The sequence below is a fragment of the Leptopilina boulardi genome, unplaced genomic scaffold (assembly GCF_019393585.1).
Source record: "Leptopilina boulardi isolate dan_hultmark-lab unplaced genomic scaffold, ZJU_Lbou_2.1 LbouV2_266, whole genome shotgun sequence".
NCBI classification, from domain to species: domain Eukaryota; kingdom Metazoa; phylum Arthropoda; class Insecta; order Hymenoptera; family Figitidae; genus Leptopilina; species Leptopilina boulardi.
This window is the reverse complement of record NW_026137825.1, coordinates 2,081,806-2,103,576: the sequence shown is the minus strand read 5'-3', so window position 1 is coordinate 2,103,576 and position 21,771 is coordinate 2,081,806. Positions and strand designations below refer to the sequence as shown.

At 24.2% G+C, this 21,771-nt stretch overlaps 1 protein-coding gene across 1 annotated transcript in view; it reads right to left on the bottom strand.

Annotated features, from left to right (window-relative positions):
• Positions 1-21,771, bottom strand: part of LOC127281166 (neurexin-1) — a 358,116-nt gene that overhangs the window by 86,580 nt on the left and 249,765 nt on the right. The window contains exons 19-21 of the mRNA XM_051304733.1: positions 11,330-11,623; positions 9,419-9,597; positions 8,871-9,042 (exon numbers count right to left, since the gene is read on the bottom strand). Coding sequence (XP_051160690.1) covers positions 8,871-9,042; positions 9,419-9,597; positions 11,330-11,623 — 645 coding nt within the window. The remainder of the gene's footprint in view (positions 1-8,870; positions 9,043-9,418; positions 9,598-11,329; positions 11,624-21,771) is intronic.

Below are 21,771 nucleotides of genomic sequence, written 5' to 3'. Positions count from 1 at the left end.
GCTGTAAGAAATTTTGCAACAGGCAATAGGTTTATAAATGGCGATACAAATGAAGCGAAATTAATGAAATTGGCTTTATATAAATTAGCAATAAGACAATATGATGCTACTCATAATGATGAATTGCACTGGGTATTATTTCGCCTTGATACAAAATCTATTGATTTTGTTAATAGACAATTGCAAGTAGGTAGGAAAGTTAAATTGGAAAAATTTATCTTAACCTCAATAAGCGTTGATTCTGCAATAAGATTTTCATCATTACCAGCTAATGGATATAGAAATATTTTATATGAATACAATTTTAGTGTACCTTATTTTAGAGTTGAAATCGAAATGAAAATTATTCAATATGAAACTTTTAGGGAGAAAAATATTGTTCTTTTACCTAATAGTGAATTTATAATTAGTCGAATTTCATTAGTGAAAATTAATGGTATAGGTAATATTTTAAAAGTTGTGCTATCGTCAACATTTAATAATAATAATAATAATAATAATAAAAAGTATGAATGGTATAGAAACATCATGAAAGAAATAACACGAATTTAATTATAAATATTGAAAATTAATTATTATTGTTAATAATAAATAATAATATATAAATAAAAAATAATTTGAATTCAAATTACATTTTTCCTATATTTAGAATTAAAATTCTGACTTTAAAAAAATGTGAGGGTGAATTTTTGCCTAACTTTTGTTTTATTTATTTACAAATACCAAATTATATTTTCAAAATATTTTCAATTGTATCGAAGGGTTTTTAAAATTTTTATTAACTTTTACACTGCGAACTTATTATTTGATTTTAACAACAATAATACCATCTAGCGCTTAGTTTTAGTTTTGAAAATAAATAAATAAATAAACTTTTAACCTTGAGTCCAAGTTTACATTGAAAAAGTATTAGGTCATAATAGTACAAAGATAAATTAAATCAGTTGCAATTCGTGTATTGATCTATTTAGATATTGTCGTAAACGTAATTTAATTTTCACTTCGGAAGTGTGGGAACAATTTTTTTTCGCGAATAAAAATTTAAAAGTGTTAATTTATTTTTGCCATTTTAGTAAATAAAAAAAAAAAAAAATTCTTTCTTCAGTTCCGAGAGTGTTTTTGAAATTGTTAAAATCGAAATCGTTTAAATTTCGTTGTAACGATTTTTTTTTATAATTATATTCTTTTTTTTTTTTTTTTTTTTTGAAATGTGCGCTGTTTTTGGCGGAGTATTTAAAATTTTTTTAAAATCGCGTGTGATTTTTGGAAGAACATTCGAATTGTATGTGCATCAACTGCGCAGACTATAAGGTTAGAGAGATTTTTTTTTATTTATAAATAATAATTACATAGTTTTTTTTATATTCCTTAATTTTTTTTTAAATTATATATTAATTCTTCTTTTCTTTTTTTTTTGCAAAAAAGGTTAGTAATTTTTTTAAAGTTCACGAAATTATTTTTTGCAATTGTACCTATATTATATTAATTAAATTTTATATTAGGAGCATTTTTTGATAAAATTGTATTTTAATAATAAAAATGAGCTAAACTTTTTTATTTTTAAAATAATATTTTAAAAATAATTAAATTTTTTTTTTAAATTAAATTTTCTTAATTTTTGAGTAGGGGAAAAAATTTGTTCTATATATATATATAAAAGGAAAGGTCATTTTTCCCAGGAGATCAGAAGAATTTGGAAGTAAAAAAAAAATATTTTCTCATTTTGACACCACACTGAAATGTCTCTTGTCCCAAATATATAAAGGAAACGTCAAATTTTAAGAATATATATATATCCTATATAATAAATCTCTAATCGATAAACTCTCGAAGTTTTGTCACAGTAACCTGTATCCCATTGGTCGAAGTGTTATTCGTCATCTTCGTCTTTCTCCGTCTTACAAGCACGATTATCAGACACGTTTAGCCCGTATATACGAATATACACTCACATATGAATAAAAGCATTGTATGCGTTAGTTTCTTTCTTCATGCAAGCATGTTATGTATATATAATACATTCAGTCCGAATAAGGTTCTACTGATGCACAAATATATTAGAAAATTTGTACAGCATCATAATCTTATAATTGTTTTTAAATAAGTTCTACTAAGAATAATGATTAATTAATTTTTATTAATAATGAAAATGTATTTTTTCAATTATTTCAAGTTTTAATTATATACTTACAAGTAAAATAAACGTTATAAAAATGATTCATAGTACCCAATAGTAAGAACCCTACGACCGTCTTTCGATTACTTTCAACTTACTATCATTTTTATTGAATGATAATTTAAGGTTATATTATTTATTATAAATAGTAGAAAATTTGGACCAGTATCATTTTAACACGAAACTTAAAATTAAGATTTTTATATTGTGTTACCAGGAATATTGTTATTTTGTGCATGTGCTGAAATCAAATAGTTAGTCTAATAATTAATAAATTACTTTAGTGAGGTTCACAACGATTTCTAATCAACGATTTAGAAGAACAAATATTTTTCTATTTAAATGTTTACATATTCTTGCATAAAAACTATTTTACTTAATTTTTCGATCAATAATTTGTAAAAGAGAAAATTATAAACAAAATATTTTATTGTTTTTGTCAAGAAAATATTTAAAATCTCACCTCAATGTTTTTTTGATATATACTCTTTTTTATTTATAAAATTATGACTGTCATATATATTTATTAAGGAACAAGAATAACATTATAAGGGTAGGCCTTAAAAAAAAGCAGCAAATAGAATAATATGATTAATTAAAATCAATTTTTGTCGGGAAAGCATCTTCTGTTTTTTTTTGTGATTTCACATATAAATATATTCTGCGCAGATTTTGACAACTCAAAAATAGTAAAAGGTTTTGTTATAATGTGCCAGAGTATATTAATAATTTTTTAAAAAAATTGTATTTTTGGGATTAAAATATTTTAAATAGTTAATATATGGTAATACATTAACGTTTAATAAAATAACTTTTGTATTACAAAAACATCATACAAAATAATTTCTCAAAGTTCAAGGAGATTTTACCATTAAATAAGACATTTTTATTTTTTAATATCTTCGAATCGATTGCTACATATGAGGCAAAATTCCTGAAATGTCCGAACAAAAAATTAAAAGTTCTCGAATTTAATCCATACTTTTCTTAAATGTTTTTATTGTTGGTGAAAGTCTAAAAATCAATTATTATTGAATTTAATAAAATAGTTTTTGAATTACAACGTTTTTAATTTTTGACTTTTGAAAAAAAATTTTTTTTTCTATGTACAATATTTATAAGTAGAATGCATAAAAGTTAACATATATATAGGGTCAGTCGGGGTAAATCCGAACGGGAGGTAAATCCGAACGCTAATTATTTCAGCTTAATTAAAATTTTTAAAAATAAGTTCGATATGAGAATTTTTACCTCAGATCCTCTTGAAGAGATTCTAAGTATTATCCCATTTTTTGTTTGTTAATTAGCAACAGCATAAACAAAGATAACAAGTATTGCAAAAAAGATTGAAAATCAAAGATGACACTCTTTCAGTATTTTGTCTCGTATTTGAAGAAAAAGAAGCTAAAAATTCATTTTATTATTTATAATTGTTTGTTATGAATACTAGAACAGAAACTATATTTGATTTTTGCTTTCTGTAAAATTTTATTAATAATATCAGACCGTTCGTATTTACCCAAGAAAATTGGAAAACTGGGGTAAATCCGAACGGTATTTTTAATAATTTTTTTTTACATCAAAGCCACACAAAATTGTTTTTATTTGATTACACTATTATTTTAACATTATAAAAGTACATAGAAAAAAGTTTTTCTTTCTATACGTATCCTCGTTAGTAATTAATAAGCAGAAACTTAATCTCTGTTCTCTCGAAGGAGTGTTTCAATTTTTTTGCCAAATAATTTGTTAAAAAAAGTTTTTCAGGATCTTAATAAAATTTGGTATTCTACGGTTTTTGGGGTCGCTAATTACCAATTTGAAGTCAGTTTTTCAAAATTCAAAATGGCGGACGAGAATTAAAAAATTCATTGGATTCGCTCGAAAATTGTTACTCGGGGGGTTTCAGGGTTAGCAAATTTGGTCATTTTTAAAAATAAGTTTTAGGAAAGTTCGCCATTTTGAATTTAAAAAATTTCACTTTTATTTTTGTATTTACATTCAATCACTCCAAAATACTTTCTGTACCAAGTTTTGCAAAAATCCGTTATGATTTGATAAAGTTATTGAAGGTTTTAATTGTGTAATGCATTTTAATTTTTAACCTGTTTGATTTTTGTATTTATATATGATGCATTATTACATAATAGGTTTATTATCGTATTTTTTTGAGTTTTTATATAAGTTTAACAATTGCAATACTTTAAATTTATTTTCCCTAAGATTTTTCTGAAATACAGTGGCGTTCGTATTTACCCCCATATTTTAGGAAAGTTGCAAAGTATCGAGGTAAATACGAACGCTAAGTTTCCTGCGATTGTAATTTATCAAAAAAATTTTCTACCCCATAAAATTGTTCTATGGAAGTAAAGTAACAACTTCATGCACCAGAATACCGGAAGTATTTTTTTTTAAAGAAAAAACTTATGTTATTGTTGAAATTTACTAAAACCGTTCGGATTTACCCCGGTTGACCCTAATGATTTTTAAAGCTTTTTTGACGAGCTACACGCTGTTAATAAAATTTTTTTTTTTAAATAACATTTGACCCTGAAATTCAAGGTCAAAATGTTAATTTACGTTTATCTCAAAATCGGATTTTTTAAAATTATTTTTAACTATCTCAATGGAAAGCTTGACTAATTTCCTACAAAACATGTAATTTTCAGAGTGGGATCTTTTAAAGTTTTTGAGATATTAATTAATTAATTAATTAATGTTTATAACAAATAAAATATTTTACAAACGAATAAAGTTACCGTAATTCTGAAGTTAGCAATTAAAACTTAACGTAACTCCGCATCCAACGAGCCCTGATGTATGAAGTATTTTGGATAAGTAGATTGTTAATAAACAATTAGTTAACATTGCAATTGTTTATTAACAATCTACTTATCCAAAATACTTCATATAGGGCTCGTTGGATGCGGAATTACCTTAACTTTCAATTGGTAAGTTCAGAATTACCATAACTTTATTTGTTTGTAAAATATTTTATTTTTTACTAACAACAAGCATCCAAAAGCCCCATATGAAGTATTTTTGTTCAATTTTAGTTAAATAACAATAAAAAATGAAATATCTTACAAACAAATAAAGTTATCGTAAATCTAAATTAACCAATTGAAACTTAACGTAATTCCGCATCCAACGAGCCCTATATGAAGTATTTTGGATAAGTAGACTGGTAATAAACAATTGCAATGTTAACTAATTGTTTATTAACAATCTACTTATCCAAAATACTTCATACAGGGCTCGTTGGATGCGGAATTACGTTAAGTTTCAATTGCTAACTTCAGAATTACGGTAACTGTATTCGTTTGTAAAATATTTCATTTGTTATAAACATTAATTAATTAATTAATTAATATCTCAAAAACTTTAAAAGATCCCACTCTGAAAATTACATGTTTTGTAGGAAATTAGTCAAGCTTTCCATTGAGATAGTTAAACATAATTTTAAAAAATCGGATTTTGAGATAAACGTAAATTAACATTTTGACCTTGAATTTCAAGGTCAAATGTTATTTAAAAAAAAAAAATTTTTATTAACAGCGTGTAGCCCGTCAAAAAAGCTTTAAAAATCATTATATATATGTTAACTTTTATGCATTCTACTTATAAATATTGTACATTGAAAAAAATTTTTTTTTCAAAAGTCAAACATTAAAAACGTTGTAATTCAAAAACTATTTTATTAAATTCAATAATATTTTAGAAAAGTATGGATTAAATTCGAGAACTTTTAATTTTTTGTTTGGACATTTCAGGAATTTTGCCTCATATTTACAATTATTTTCACATTCTTAATAATTTAAATTCATTATATTTTCTAATGAATTATATAAACTACAAATTTTCTTTTTACAGTTTAATTATATTTTTTATAAAGAATAATATAGTAATATAACCTGAAATTATAATTAATCAAAAATTGAAAGTTAAATAAAAGTTAAATTGAAAGTTAAATTGAAAGTTCTCAAAGGGCAATCGTAGGGTTCTTGTTATTCTTCTCACTATTAACCATTAAAACTAATTTTTGAGAAAAACAAGCGTCACCAAAAACATCAGGACCTAACCAGAATTCTGCATTTTTCCATATCAGAAACTTACCAAATTTTAGTTTTCGATAAGGAAACTTAGGGAAACTTCTCCACGGGCTCTTTTTTAAATTTTCTATGATTGTCAAGAAATGGTTAGACTGACAATTATGTGTACTTAGTGTAATAAAAGTGCAGTTACAAAGTATTTTGCTGATATTAACAAAAATTTAAATTAATTATGCAACAACTTTATATATTTTTAGAAAAATTTAATAACTCGCTTTCTTTTTGACTAAGTACTAAATACCAAAGAAAAAGGCGCGCGCTTTGCGCGCGCAGTCTTTGTCTAGTATATATATATATTACTGTCGATACAAAAAAGAGAAATGTCATCACGACATTTGTCAAGAAGATCATTTTGAGATCTCAAGAAAGATTAAAAATCCAATTATCTCCGTTTTTGGGTACAGGAAATTAGGAGAATCGTAGAAGTCTTTTTCATCTGTCTGTCTGTTTGTCTCTCTCTTTCTCTTTTATACTATATTCTAAACTGGGACTTTAGAAAAATTTCATCTTGAGCAAAAGATGTTTTTGAATTGAAAAATAAGACGTTTTAGGATGATACATTGTGTGTGTCGAGAGGCGTGAAAAGTTAATTTTCCAGTAAACCGATATATTTCCATTGATAAAATATTTTTCAAGTTTCATTGAATAGAACGTGACACACGATTTGTCACGGTTTGTTAAAATTTTATAAAAGAAGCCAATTATCTCGTATTTTAGCATCAGGATCACAGAAGATTGAAAAAAGGTCGACATTATTTTTCTTAAGGAATTTTTGTGTTGAGGTACCCCCTCTTACTCCCCCACCCTTCTTCTTCTTCTTCTTCTTCTCTTCAAGTCCCATCAAAATTTCTGACCTGGGTCTCTATATATCTCTCCGGGAGACCCCTTTTGAGTCATCGAATATGTCAAAGCAGATTTAAGATTCAATTTTTAGAGAGAGAAAGTGAGTGGAGAATGTTTGGTTTATGTCCCAATAGAAGGGAATTTGAAAACAAAAATTGGAATAAATTTTTTTTTTTTATTTCTAAATTTACTTTAACAAAAATTAAGCCGAATTTTCGAATTAAAATTTGATGGATTTTCTTTTTTATATACGAATTTTTACATAACAAAATTTTATAATTTATGCGAATTTTAATTTATACGAATTTTTAAACAATTTTTAAGGAGACGAATTTTTATTTGTCCGAAATTACAAATTGACCGAACAAAACCATCGACATAAAGATGTCGGTGCAATTTTCAAAAATTGTCCAATCACAATTTTCTTGATAATTTCTAATTGGAAAATTTTTTCGAAAATTACCCCGAAATCTTTATGTCGATTGTTTTTGTTCGGACGATTTGTAATTTCGGACAAATAAAAATTCGGCCCCTTAAAAATTCGTACAAATTAAAATTCGGTGAATTGTGAACTTTTGTCATTTAAAAATTTGAATCACATGAAAATTTCCATTGAATGAAAATTCTTTTAAATTAAAATTCGATTAAATTAAAATTCTTTTAAATAAAAAATCACATAAAAAATTTACTGTAAATTAAAAAAATTTGGCAAAACTTCAGTATAGCTTAAAATTTTGTTATGTAAAAAATTTGTATATACATATATAAAAAGAAAATTTTGTCAAATTTTAATTCGAAAATTGGAAATTCGTTCAAAAAAATAATTATTTCTAATAAAATATTTTCAAAATAAAACTTTATAAAAACAATTCTAATTAATATGCTTTTTATGGGTAATTCATGCGCCCCTTTAAAATCCGTGGGATAAACTCGTGGACCAATGAAAATACTTTCTCACGGTTCGTTGTACAATATATAGACTCCCATATATGAGAGATTCTTTAGTCGAGCCTTGGCTTTGAGTTCATTCATTGAAAGTTCGCAGTCGCAGTCGCAGTTTAACTCGTTTCGAGAGCGAACCTTTTATAAATATATATGTACCTCTCCCAATGTTAATTTACAATTTCTCATCTCTCCTTTTTTCCATATATAATTAAAAATTCGAGCATCAAAATTTTCTTCTTTTGATATAGTTTCTGTGTTTTTTTTTTGTGCAAAAATCAAATTTAAAGGATAGTTTATTATTTATAAATTTAATAAAAATAAAAATTCAATTTGTAAAAACGAAAATCGTTTTAGTAAAGTAAACATCTTTTTGTGTGTGTGTGGAAAATTGAACGTGTTTGTGAAATGGAAATAAATTTTGTTTCTCTAAAAAAAGTAAACCCCTATTTTCCATTTTATTTCTTCTGATTTTCAAAAAAAAGGAAAATTTCCCTTTTTCTGAAATTAATAACACTAAAATTTCCTCTGTAAAAATAAAAAATGAGTTGCATTTTTTTTTGTTGTGAAATCTAGAAAATTTTATGTTGTCAACATAGTTTCGATGGTTCCTTTATATATAGAAAGTGGAAGGAGAAAAATTCAACATTTTTTCGAAAAAAAAAAGGAAATTTCCTTTTTTTTTTTCTTCACAAAAGTCCAGGAAAATCCAAAAAAACGTTTTCTTTTTGCTTTCGCAGTATATCTGCAAAAAATTATGATAAATTAATTTAATTATATTTAATTTTGAAACTTACCGGACGGATGATTGGACTGGAGATTATAATCATCGACTTGTAAAGTGCTATTTGCTCCGCTTCTTGTAAATCTAATGACGTGATATTGATTATCATTAACTTTAATGCCAACTTCTCCCAGTGGATGATCATTTGTTCCCATATTGTATACAGCAAACACATTTCCTTCCACCTAAAAAAATTTTTTTTTTATTATTTTTGAGTATTTTTTTTTCTATAATTTTTTTTATTTTAAAATATTTATAATTATCTTATAATTATTTTAATATATTAATAATTCTAATAATTAATTAATAATAATTAATTCTATATAATTATTGTAAAATAATACTATAATTAATTTATAACTATATAATTATATAATAATTCTGTGCCACAATATATTCATATTTTCTACAGAATTATTGAAAATTTTGTGCAGTTATAAAAAAAAATTAATTTTGCATTATAAAAACGGAAATTTAACATAAATTTTTCTAATTGACAAAAAAAAAAATTTCCTTTTAATACATAATTGTCTTAATTAAAATCAATAATAAATTAATTACAATTTCAATTTCGAGATAATCGTTGCTGGATGCAGATTCTATACGAACTAAAACAGCATCACTGAGTCCAGTAACAAATCCCATTGCAACAGTGTCCCTTTGCATTTCAGGCCTTCTGTCAGGAGGAAATGTGTATGTGATAATTCCCCTTCCTGATCCAAATTCATAAGCCACTGATTCTGCAAAAAAAGAATAAAAATTAGAAAATTTGTCCTAAGCATTTAAAAGAAAAAAAAATTTTTTTTAAGAAAAAAATTCATTAACCTAATTCTTATTTGTCCTAATATTTCATTTAACTGAAATTCTATTATAGGCTTAATTTTTATTTTACCTAATTTCTATATGGCAAAATTTTTATATCTAATTTATTGTATATTTGGCCTAATTTTTATTCAGTCTAATTTTCATATAGTTTAATATTTATTTAACCTAATTCCACTTTGACCACATTTTTATCTAACCTAATTCTTATATGATTTAATCTTTATTTAATCTATTTCTTATTTGGCCTAATTTTCATTCGGTTTAATTTTTATGTTTCCCTAATTTTTTACTGAAAACCTAATTCTTATTGTACTTAATATTTCATTAACCGAAATTATATTAGGCTTAATTTTTATTTAACCTAATTCCTATATGGCAACATTTTTATATTTAATTTATTGTATATTTGGCATAATTATTATGTGGTCTAATCTTTATTTAATCTATTTATTATTTGGCCTAATCTTCATCCGATTTAATTTTTATATTTCCTTAACTATTTTTTTTACTGAAAACCTAATTCTTATTTGACCTAATTCTAACATACTTTAATCTAATTTTAAATAAGCCTTTATTAGGCCTAAAAATTAAACTATATAAATATTATGACAAATATGAATTAATTCAAATGGAAATTGGGTTAGATAAAAAAATGATGTCAAATAAGAATTAGAGCATATAAATATTATGCTAAGTAGAAATTAGGCCAAATGAGAATTAGGTCAAGTGACAATTAAATTGAATAAAAATTAGAATTATTGCAGCCAAATGAGGATTGGAGAAAATAAAAATTAGGCCAAATAAGAATTAGGATTAATTATAAAAAATAGTTTCAAAAAGAAATTAGGTTAAATACAAATTACGATTATAAACGTAAAAATTTGTCTATATAATAAATATGCTAAATAGGAATTAGCCCAAATGAGAATTAGGTCAAATGACAATTAGATTTAATGAGAATTAGAATATATTAGAACTATTGAGCAAATGAGGATTCGATAAAGTACAAATTAGGCCAAATAAGAATTTAAGGATTGAATAGAAATTATGTTAAAGAAATATTAGATCAAATAATTGGGATTAAATGTAAAAATTAGTCTAAATAGGAATTATGGCCAAATAAGAATTTGGTCAAGTGACAAATAGATTCAATAAGAATTAGAATATATTAGGATTATTGGTCAAATGAGGATTGGATAAAATTAAAATTAGTCCAAATAAGAATTTAGCATTGAATACTAAAATTAGGCCAAATAGGAATTAGTTAAATATTAGGTGAAAAAGATTGATGAAATTTCAAACTATGTTAATTAGGAATTATAGATTACTGAAATATGTTAAATAACAATTTGAATTGTATTATATAGGTTAAAATAGTACATGCAAAAAAATCTTTACCTAAATTAGCGATATGTTTAATTAAAACAGCAAAAGTTTTCGCTATTCTCTAGAAAATATTTCGCTATTCTAGAGAAACTTATCGCTGTTTTAGGTGAAGATTTTTTTTGCGTGTATTATAGGTTAAGTAAAAATTAGGTCACGTGAGAATTAGACAAAATTAAGATTAGATCAAATATTAAGTATTCTGTAAGCGATCAAGTCTAAAAATTTTTTTTTCTTTTTTTTGAGCTATATATATACTCATACCGTCACTGCAATGTGGTCCTGAAAAGCTTGTCATATCACAATCGCACGTGTAGCTATTCCATTGTTGAACACAAGTGCCATGATTTGCGCAAACATCGTGTGTGCATTTTTTGCCTGGATGTTGATTTGCATTTGTTTCACAGCCCGATTCCACCATGGAACTTGGAACAACAGCATCAGTTATTAAATCAGGACTCTCGCCACTTAAATCGAGTGAAGCTAAACATCCTTCGAATCCATGTCGACTGATGATGTGCTTTGGTAGCTGAGCGTATTGTGACTTCTCAACTCCACCTGAAATTTAGTTTATTCGTCAAGTTTCTCGAAAATTTCATATGTTTGTATATATTTAGTAAAGAGAGGAAGAGAGAGAGAGAGAGAGAGAGAATCCTCTTCTACAAGTAATCCTTTTATAAATACCAGGATTTTAGTATAAATATATAGTATATAAACTATTATCCAACAGAATTAGTTTCTCAAAATGTATCTCTATTTTCATATACAATATATCTTTTCTCTAATTTATTTTTGTTTAACTTAAACATAACCTTCAATTATATATGGTTATGCACAAATTCTGTGCAATATACGAAAAAAAATAATCTTTATCTGGAACATGTATATATATGTTTCCTTAGAATAGCAAAAACTTTCGTTGTTTTAGTGAAAATATCGCTGTTCCAGGTATAAAGATTTTTTTTTCTGTGTATTTAATTGAATTTTTAAAAATCGTGAATTTTCGTTTGACCGAAATTGCAAACGACCAAAATAAACATAACCTAAAAAAAGATTTTGGCGCAATTTTAAAAAATTCGACCAATCATAATTTTTTTTTTTTTTTTAATTAAAATTCGTATTGTAGTCAATTGTGAAAAAAATTATTCAAAATCTTTGCTGTCGGTTTGTTTGTCTTTAAAAAAAAAAAAAAAAAAAAAAAATGCAAATCACATAAAATTCAATTTGCATGAATGCGAATAAATGAAATTTCAAACTGACCCGCCGCCTACATTCATTCCTTGCAACTAAATATAAATTTGATGTTAGTTTTTCATATCGGAATTGGTATTAGGAAAGTAGAATACAATAAGAAGTTAGTTTCTAAAAAAAAAATATAATAATATGGGATTTTAGACTAGTTATGTTAAAATGTTCCACTTGAAGCATATTTCCTATTAGGAAACTATGGGATGATTTTGAGAGATAAATAATAATTTTAGAACCTTTCTATACCTGACACTAATTTAAAAGTATCAAATTGATACAAAAAATATCAAATTAATATAAAAATTCCTATCAATTTGATATTTTTGACATTAATTTGATACTTTTCAATTACTGTGGCTTACATTATTAGAGAAATAATTAAAAATATATAAATGAAATTGAATTATAATTAAATTTTACATTTTTAAATTATTTTATTTGAAAAATTTTTTCAATTTACGTTGATAATGTTTAAAATTTTTAAAAAAGAATCTAGTAGTTTCTGTACTATATACTCGATACTATATATTAAGAGGGGATTTAAAAAGAGAAACTAATCTCACTTAATCTGTATAATAGTGTTTGTGTTTATTTTATATGGGTTTTTTTCTTAGGGGAGCAGAAAATTGAGGAAGTTTCTTATATATATATAGAAAGTTAGTTTTTGTTGCACCCTGTATATATATATTGCTTTGTGAAAATGAGATAAGATAATAATCGAACCCTTATGGTTGATCGGATTCCCAGGATAATAGGATTATTTAGAAGTGAAACTATTTTCACGTTCCTCTTTTAGAGCCTTTGAGGGATTTAAGTCCTTTTTATAAAATTCTTTTCAATTTTGTTTCATTCAAAATTGCTATTTAAACTCAATTTTTTTGTACTTCCATTAAAAATTCTATTGATTTACATTAAAAACAATAACAACAGCAATAATAATAATAATAATAATAATAATAATAATAATAATAATAATAATAATAATAATAAAAATACTAATAAAAATATGTAATAATAAAAAAATTTTTTTTTAAATAATGAAAATTTTGACGTTATTTTGTGATCTAATGTAATTATGAGCTTGAAGTTGTCGTGGTATTTAGGATCATTAAAAAATTGAAACTAGATTCTAGAATATTTTCCTGAACCAAAAAATTTAAATTTTCTTATTAGGAAAGTAGAATTTAGAAAAAGTTCCGACAGTTTTTAGGGTATTTCTAAATTTTAGTCAAAACAGTTGTTGTACTGTCAAGAAGTGTTGTACTTCATATACTAAATTTACCAATGAAATATAATTCTAATTTTGTGATTTCTGCTTTTCTTCTTTTTTTCTTTTTCATCGTTAAAAAAAATTTAAATAACAAAATTGAGGATAGAAATAGAAATTAATGTTCTTTATACTGGTAATAAATTATTTTACATATATAGTATTTATCTTCACAATTAAAAGAAATTATAAAAAAAAATTAATTTATTTATTGAAAAATTTATTTATTTAACAAATAAGTTCAAAGAATTTTTTTCAAAATTTTTCTTTCAAATTTCCTAAAATATTTCTCTATTTTTCAAAACAAAAAAAAAGGACGTTAATTCTTTTCGCGCTGGTGCAATATATTTTTTTTTGTTTTTAACTTCGTGAAGTTATTACGACTAGGAAAGTAGAAAATCTTGAAGTTTTTAGGAGATGGAGAGTTTACAATTTCAATGCAGGTAGCAAACTTCAGTTTGTCTTCGAGTTTATTTTCTACCCTCAATGTTTTCTTCTACTTTTTTCGATAGAAAATTTACAACATATCTTTGAAACTTCCATCGCAGGTGTAAAAAGTGTACCATTTTGAAAGGAGAGTAAGGAAAATAAGAATGAAAAATTTTTTTCTCAATTTCAAATGAGTAATATTGTTATTTTCTCTGCTCTGATATATTATAAAAAATGGATTCCTTGCTGAATCTTTAATTTTGATGATTTTATATTTAGATTTTTAAAAAATAGAATTAAGGGCAAAAATTTTTTGATTTATGAACATTGATTTTGATAATTCATGATTTTTATTTAGATAATAGTAATAGCTAAACAAAAAAATAGAAGATTCTTTAAGGGTTAGAATAACTTTAAAAGTAACTGACACTCATTTAAAAGTATCAAATTGATACCAAAAATATTCTTTTTTTTATAAAAATTTGATATGTTCGGTATCAATTCGATATTTTTTTTGTATGGCAAATATAACATCGGAATAGAATTAATTTGTATCTAATCTAATATCTATTGTTAAACAGATAAACCTTTTGTAGAAAAGAAGTACCTGTACTTTATTTCGACTATTTAAAAAAAGAAGGTCAAACCTCGTCAAACAAGGAACAAAGTTCAATCAGTATTAGGAAACTAGAATCAACTAGAAAGTTTGTCTAGTTTTTAAAATCACTAAATTTTCCTCAACGTCTATTTTTGTCCCATAGTTCTTATTAGGAAAACATATATGATTTTAGATTTTTAAACACCTGTAATATATATATATATATTTTTTTTTTTTAAATATTTAATATTATTATACATAAAGTATGTTTAATATTTGTCACTTGTGGGAGATAATTTGAAAAATTTCCACGAAATGGGACTTATTTTTGAATACATTCAAAGATCATATGTAGAATTGTTATTAGGCAAGCAGAACGTTTTGGGTAGAATACTTTTTTTTACCAAATTTCTTTATGATTCTTCCTTATGGGATGCAGCGTCTTTGATTTTTTTTTATTATTAGGAATGTAGAAAGGTTATCGGAGTTTTTTTTTAAGAAAAGTTTCAGTTAAGAGAGATTTTTAGAATAATAAATTTTTTAACGTGGTTATGTTATTAGGAAAGTAGAAAGAAATTTTAGTGTATTTCTATTTCTCAATAGGGGGGTTGGAATTTTATTGTACCCCAGTATTAGTTTTGATAATGTGTTTGTTACCAGGGAAGTATATATATTGAAAAGTATTTTTTTTTTCTTAAGGGTTGGCATTAAGCAACAGCAGACGACAATTTTAGGGAAGTATAGAGAAAAATAAATAGAAATAATTGTAATTCTTTATTACTATAATGCTTCTATGAAAGTAGATTGTAATTTCTACTTTTATCGAAGTATAACTCAAAAATAGTAAAAAAATTTTTAAAAAAAATCTAAAGATCTAAAATTGTAGAAGATGCAGAGATGGTATTTCTGTAACTTCGTTGAGTTTTGGGATCTTTCAGGTCATTTACACTAAATAGGGAGACGTTGAAGGCCAACCCTCTAACAAAAGATTTATTTTTCCGGTGAAATTTGATCTCTCCCTGTCAAGGTTTTTCCTAATAGGAAAGCAGGAGAAGAAGTAGATTTTAACACCCCTTTCCGAATTCTAAAAATATGAACAATAAATTTAAAAAATAAAAATAATAATAATAATATAAATTAAAATTACCTACATAACTTAATTTTAATAATATTTTTATGGTGATTAACAAGAAGGGAAAATAGGAAAAAAAAATTTTAATTTAAAAAAGAGACTTTTGTTATAGTGCGTTGAGGGGAAGATTAATAGAAAAACTTAACGAGAACAATAATAGTAGAGGAAAATAGAGATGTTGACTATTGTTCAGTGACAGATAAAGCCATTGTTGTGGTTAATAATGTTTCTTTTAGTAAACATTTGTAATAGGACAGTAGAATATTGAAGAAGGTTTAAAAATTCCAAAAACCCTAATCCCTAATATATAATGGAAAATAAGATTTTTTTGAAGGCTATTTTTCTGAGGACAGCAGAAACATTTAGGGAGTTATATTTTCATGGGTTCTTCATTGACAAACCATCAGCCAATGGGAATGAAGCTTTTGTGTTCCTTTTTGTGTTTCCTCATGGAAAATTCCGCCCTTGTGTGAAATTTGATACCTTTCAAGGCTATATTTCCTAGGAGAACAGAAAAATTAGAAATGAAAATAATTTTCTTCATTCTAGAGAGAAATTTAAGGATTACATTTATAAAATAGTAGTTTTTAAAAAAATTTAATCATTTTTTTTATATTTTTGTTTTATTAATTCATATTCTTTATTTATATTATTAGAATAATTTTAAGATTTAAAAAATTTTAAAATCATTATTACCCCCTAAAAATGTAGGTGTTTATTTTTTTTTTAAATAGCAAATTATGTTTTGCTGTTTTTGGTACAGTGCGTAAGGATTTATTTATTTTTTTTTTGTTTTCGACAAGCAAACCTTGCTTCTTAACGGAAGGAAAAAAAGTTGCCTTGGCATTTAGAGTGCTTCAAGAAAGCATGTTGGGAAAAAAAAGTAACTTTCCACTTTGCGAGTTTTAACAAAACTATGTGTATGTATGTGCGCGGCTATCGAGGGAATTAGAATTGCAATTGTTAATTTTATTTATTTCCTATTTTTTGGGTGAAAAAAATTTTTTTTCTTCATTTTAAAAATTTTAATCAGTAATTGTAAACTTTCTTTTACTTAATTCTTAAAAATTTAGTTTTCTTTTTTTTTTTTTAAAAACATTTGTCTTCAAATTATTTTATTCTGCATATTGCGTAGGATTTATTTCTGGTGAGGATATTAAAATTTAAAAAGAAAAAATTACCAAAAAAAAAATACATATATGGAAAAAAATTTATTTCTGTAAAATTTGAAAATCGAAATTACAAAATGATATTAGTCCATAGTATTTCTAAGAAAACAATGAGATAATTGTTTTTTTTAAATAAAATAACGATCCAAAAGTTATTTCACTTCAATTTCATTGAATTTTTATATATTTTTTCCTTGATAGCCCTTCATCAAATGGATTTTTGTTTTATTAATCACTTCATAGATCACTTTATCTAAAAAAAAAAAATGATTTTAATCATTATTTAAACTACAAACGTAATGTTTTATTTATTTATGTATTAAAATTCCAAATTTTCTTACCCACTATATAATATAATTGAAGTTTTTTCTTTGCATCTAATTTTCATTACTATCTCGATCTAATTTACAAATTTAAATGATATTGCTTAACGAAAAATTTATTCTTAATTTTTGCTCTTATTATTTCGAGGATAAAAACAATTATCGAAATTGAATATCCAATGATTAGAACATAATATAATACCGATAAGAGTTTATCTTTTTTAATTAATTCTAGATCCGTTATATCATTGTATGTTGTTAAAATATGCTCATAAAAATCTTTAAGTAATCCAAATTCTGAAGCCCGGAGAATTATTTCATTAAAACGATCGATATAGGGTGACATTTTTTTAGAATGAAATGACATAATAGTATCACCAAAAGTTTGTTGCAATATTTTAAAATTATTTGTTTTTCCATTTTTAGCTCTATACATATTAACATGATATGCAGCATTATGTACAACACAGCTAACATTTTGATAATTATTCAAATCATCTAAGCAATCTTCCTCTTCATCTTGGAAAAGTATACTTGATTTTCTTAATAATTTATTATTGACACTGCCTTCAACATATTCATAATTATCAGAAATAGATGTTGTTATTTTTATATTTATATTTGAATTAATAAGTTCATTGATTGTTGAAATTTCACGTGGTGATTGATAGCTAATATCAAGAATAATAATGTAAAAATAACTTGTATATGTAATGCATGCAATTAATATTAAACCAAAAATTATTCTTTCAAATATATTTTTTGGTTCATTCTTAATACCAATACCCAATATAATTTGACAGATATTAAATGTTTGCCATTTGAATTTCAATAAATATGCCATTAATCGTATTAGAATAATTATAAAAATTGTTGCCAAAATCATATACCAAAATTCTGATGAAAGTTGAAGTTGATTTGTAAATTTTATCGCTCGTGGAACAATAACTTTATCACTAATATAGTTTAGAATTCGTATATTAAATGTTATTACAAATTCAGTAAAATAATAGTTTGGATTGTAAAATACAAATATCTCAGGATCGTCTTCCTTTTGTTTTAGTGAATTTTCTTTATAAATTTCATTCCATTTTTTAGTTCCTATTAAATTATCCAAAATTTTACCATTTCCACGTAGGGTTGTTGATATTTGAGATGTAAAATTCATTGCTTGTGCTAAAATTTCAATAAATTTTATTGAATTCTCATATTTTTCTATCAATGAATCATTTGCAGATTGACAGGTGAGATTTAATTTGTATCCATTTAGATTCAATAATTTATTTGGAAACCATTGATTTTGATCTGATGATATTACCGGAATGGAATAATAGGTATTGGTAAAAGGATTTATGTGACTTATAATAGGTACATTATTGAAAGTTGGTCTAAGCGTTACTAATTCATTATTGTACGATAATAATGTCATGTCTAAATATAAATATTTCCAATATTTATGTAAAGTTTCGTTGATATCCTTATGAGTTTTATAATGAGAATTTAAAATTATAAACATTTTGGATATGATGATCCTTGTAACAAATCACGATCTTCGTTTAAAAATTTTTCAAATTCAGAGAGAGTATTCTCATTAATCCATTGTAAAATAAACAATGTTGTACTTCTTGGTCGATAAAGTAACTTTAAATGTGGCTCCTTTAGATTATTAATTAAATCACTGTAACTGATACTCAAAGATGGAAAATGCGAATTAACTGTTGTCATAAGAGAATTTATTGTTGGATCTATATTTTTTTCTGTATCGTCAATAATAAATAATGCATTATTGCCAAATAATGCCTGATGCAATTTTGATTCTTTTTTTAGATACTTTATTAATCCGATAAAATAATTAATATTTGATGAAATTCCAGGGATTTCTGCCCAAAAGATATTGATCAAAATAAATAAATTCAACTTCTTCTTTTTTTTTTTTTTTTTTTTTTTTTTTTTTTTTTTTTTTTTTTTTTTTTTTTTTTTTTTTTTTTTTAACGTTGCACCTTCTTTGAATGGCAAAAACTGACTGTGTTCAATTTCCGTTTTAGGTATATATATAGGTATATATATTTTAATCTAAGAGTATATAAAAGATAATTGAATTGATATATTGAAAACAACAATATAATAAATTATATCCTAAAAGGTGCGATTGAAATTGTAATTGATAATAATAAAGAACAAATTCATTTTACAAAACGTCAAATGACAATTATATTTCGATTTTCAAATAAGAAATTGGTACTTAATCAATACGTTGTTATTTGGGATAAATATAATAAGAAATAAATAAGAAATAAATAAGAAATAAATATGAAATAAATAAGAAATTGGTATTTAATCAAGACGTTGTTATTTGGGGTTAATATAGGTGATTTGCTTAATGTTCCATTTAATTTAATTCCTTTGAGTATATTTTCTCATAATAATATGGATTTTCATATTTTTTCCATATCCTGAACTGTAAATAAACACGTTTTTTATTATTCAAATATAAAAAAAAAATTTTTTTTTAAACTCTTTTAGTATTAGAAATTAAAGATTTCGCATCGAATTTCCTTACAAATTATCTAAAAATCGCCATCTATATATATACTTTACAGTATAATTACTTCAAAAATAAAAGCATAATATTAGAGCAAATGAATATCCAATGCCAAGTACAAAAAATAGTATATAGGTAAAAGTTTTTCTTTTGTTGTTTTGTTGTTGTTCCGAGTACGGAACCCTAAAAAGTATCAAAAAATTCTTTAAGTAATCCAAATTCTGTTGCTTTTAAAATTATTTCATTGAAACGATCAATTAGTGGTGACATAAATTTAACACGAAATGTATATAGCAGCAGAATGTTTAATTGTCTTTTGTAATATTTTAAAATTTATTCTACCATTTTTAGCCTCATATTTATTAATATAATATGCGCAGCATTATTAAGAATACATATGATGTTACATTTTTATATTCAGCCAATTGTTTTAAACATTTATCCTCTTGTCCCGGTTGTATATATATATGAAATCGAAAATTTTTTTTTGTCAATTTTTGAAATAAAATATTTTTTCTAGATTTTAATGAAACATGAACATCAAATATGTTAATAAGAATAACAGTGTAAAAATAACTTGAATAAACAATACATCCAATTAATATAGTGAACCGAATATTATTCTTTGGGAGAAATTTTTAGGTATTGTTTGAATACCTATTTCAATTATAATATTTGACTTGTGTCTAATGTTTGACATTTGAATTTCATTAAAAATACCGTCAATCGTATTATGGTGATTGCACCAATTGTTATTAAAATCACAGAAAGTTAAAAGGTATTAAAATAAGCTGCAACGCTTATTATTTTAATCTAATTTTGCTTATTTTAATCCATTTTGGTATTAAAATAAGCAAAATTGAATTAAAATAATAAGCGTTGCGCAGCTTATTTTAATGACTTTTAATTTCCTGTGATCATATACCAAAATTCTGACGATAATTGAATGTTTTTAGTGATAAATTTTACCCTCAATGAAATAATAGCTTTGATACTGTTAAATTTTAGTATTCTTATATTTCTTTGCGTATATAGCATATCACGAGTTTCATTTTTATAAAATAATTTTAAATTTAGCCAAATTTCAAGATCAATTTCACTTTGTTTAATTAAATTTTTCTCTTCAATTTGAATATATTTTTCGTCTTTTAGTAAATTAAATAATATTTTACCATCAACATCTAGAGATGGTATTATATTTGCTTTAAAATTCATTGCGTGCTCTAAAATTTCAATAAATTTCATTGATTTATTGTATTCTTCTATTGATGAATCATTCGCAGGTTGACAAGTGAAATTTAATTTATATCCATTTAAATTTAATAATTTATTTGGAAACCATTGATTTTTGGTTACAATATGAGATGAATAATTATTAAAGAACGGATTTATTTGATTTAAAATTGGCAATTTTTTATTCACTGATTTAAGTTTTATTCGTCCTTCATTTCTATGTATGTCAATAAAGTAATGTCCAAATATTTTCTTCGCCAAAATATTGTATATAAAATTTCTTCTATATATTTAAAAAAAAATTCTTCTATTAAATATATATACAGTTTGGAAAAATTTCCATTGAAATATATAAATAATGTTGTACTGCTTGGTCGTTTAAATAATTTTAGCGTTGAATTTTTATACTATTTAAAAATCTCTTAAAAAGGATTTGAATTCTCTAATTTTTAAAATAGTTTATTAGAAATAATTATTTTTTAGACAATTTTTCTATTCTCGAATTAAAATTTGACAGATTTTCTTTTTTTTTTATACGAATTTTTACATAACAAAATTTTAAGCCGCAGGGAATTTTTGGCCAAAAAATTTTTATTTTACAATCATTTTCTTCACATGCGACTTTTTGTTTAATAGAATTTTAATTTAACAGAATTTTCATGCGATTCGAATTTTTAAATAACAGAAATTTACAATTCATCGAATTTTAATTTATCCGAATTTTTATTTTGTCCAAATTTTTATTTGTACGAATTTTTTATAAAT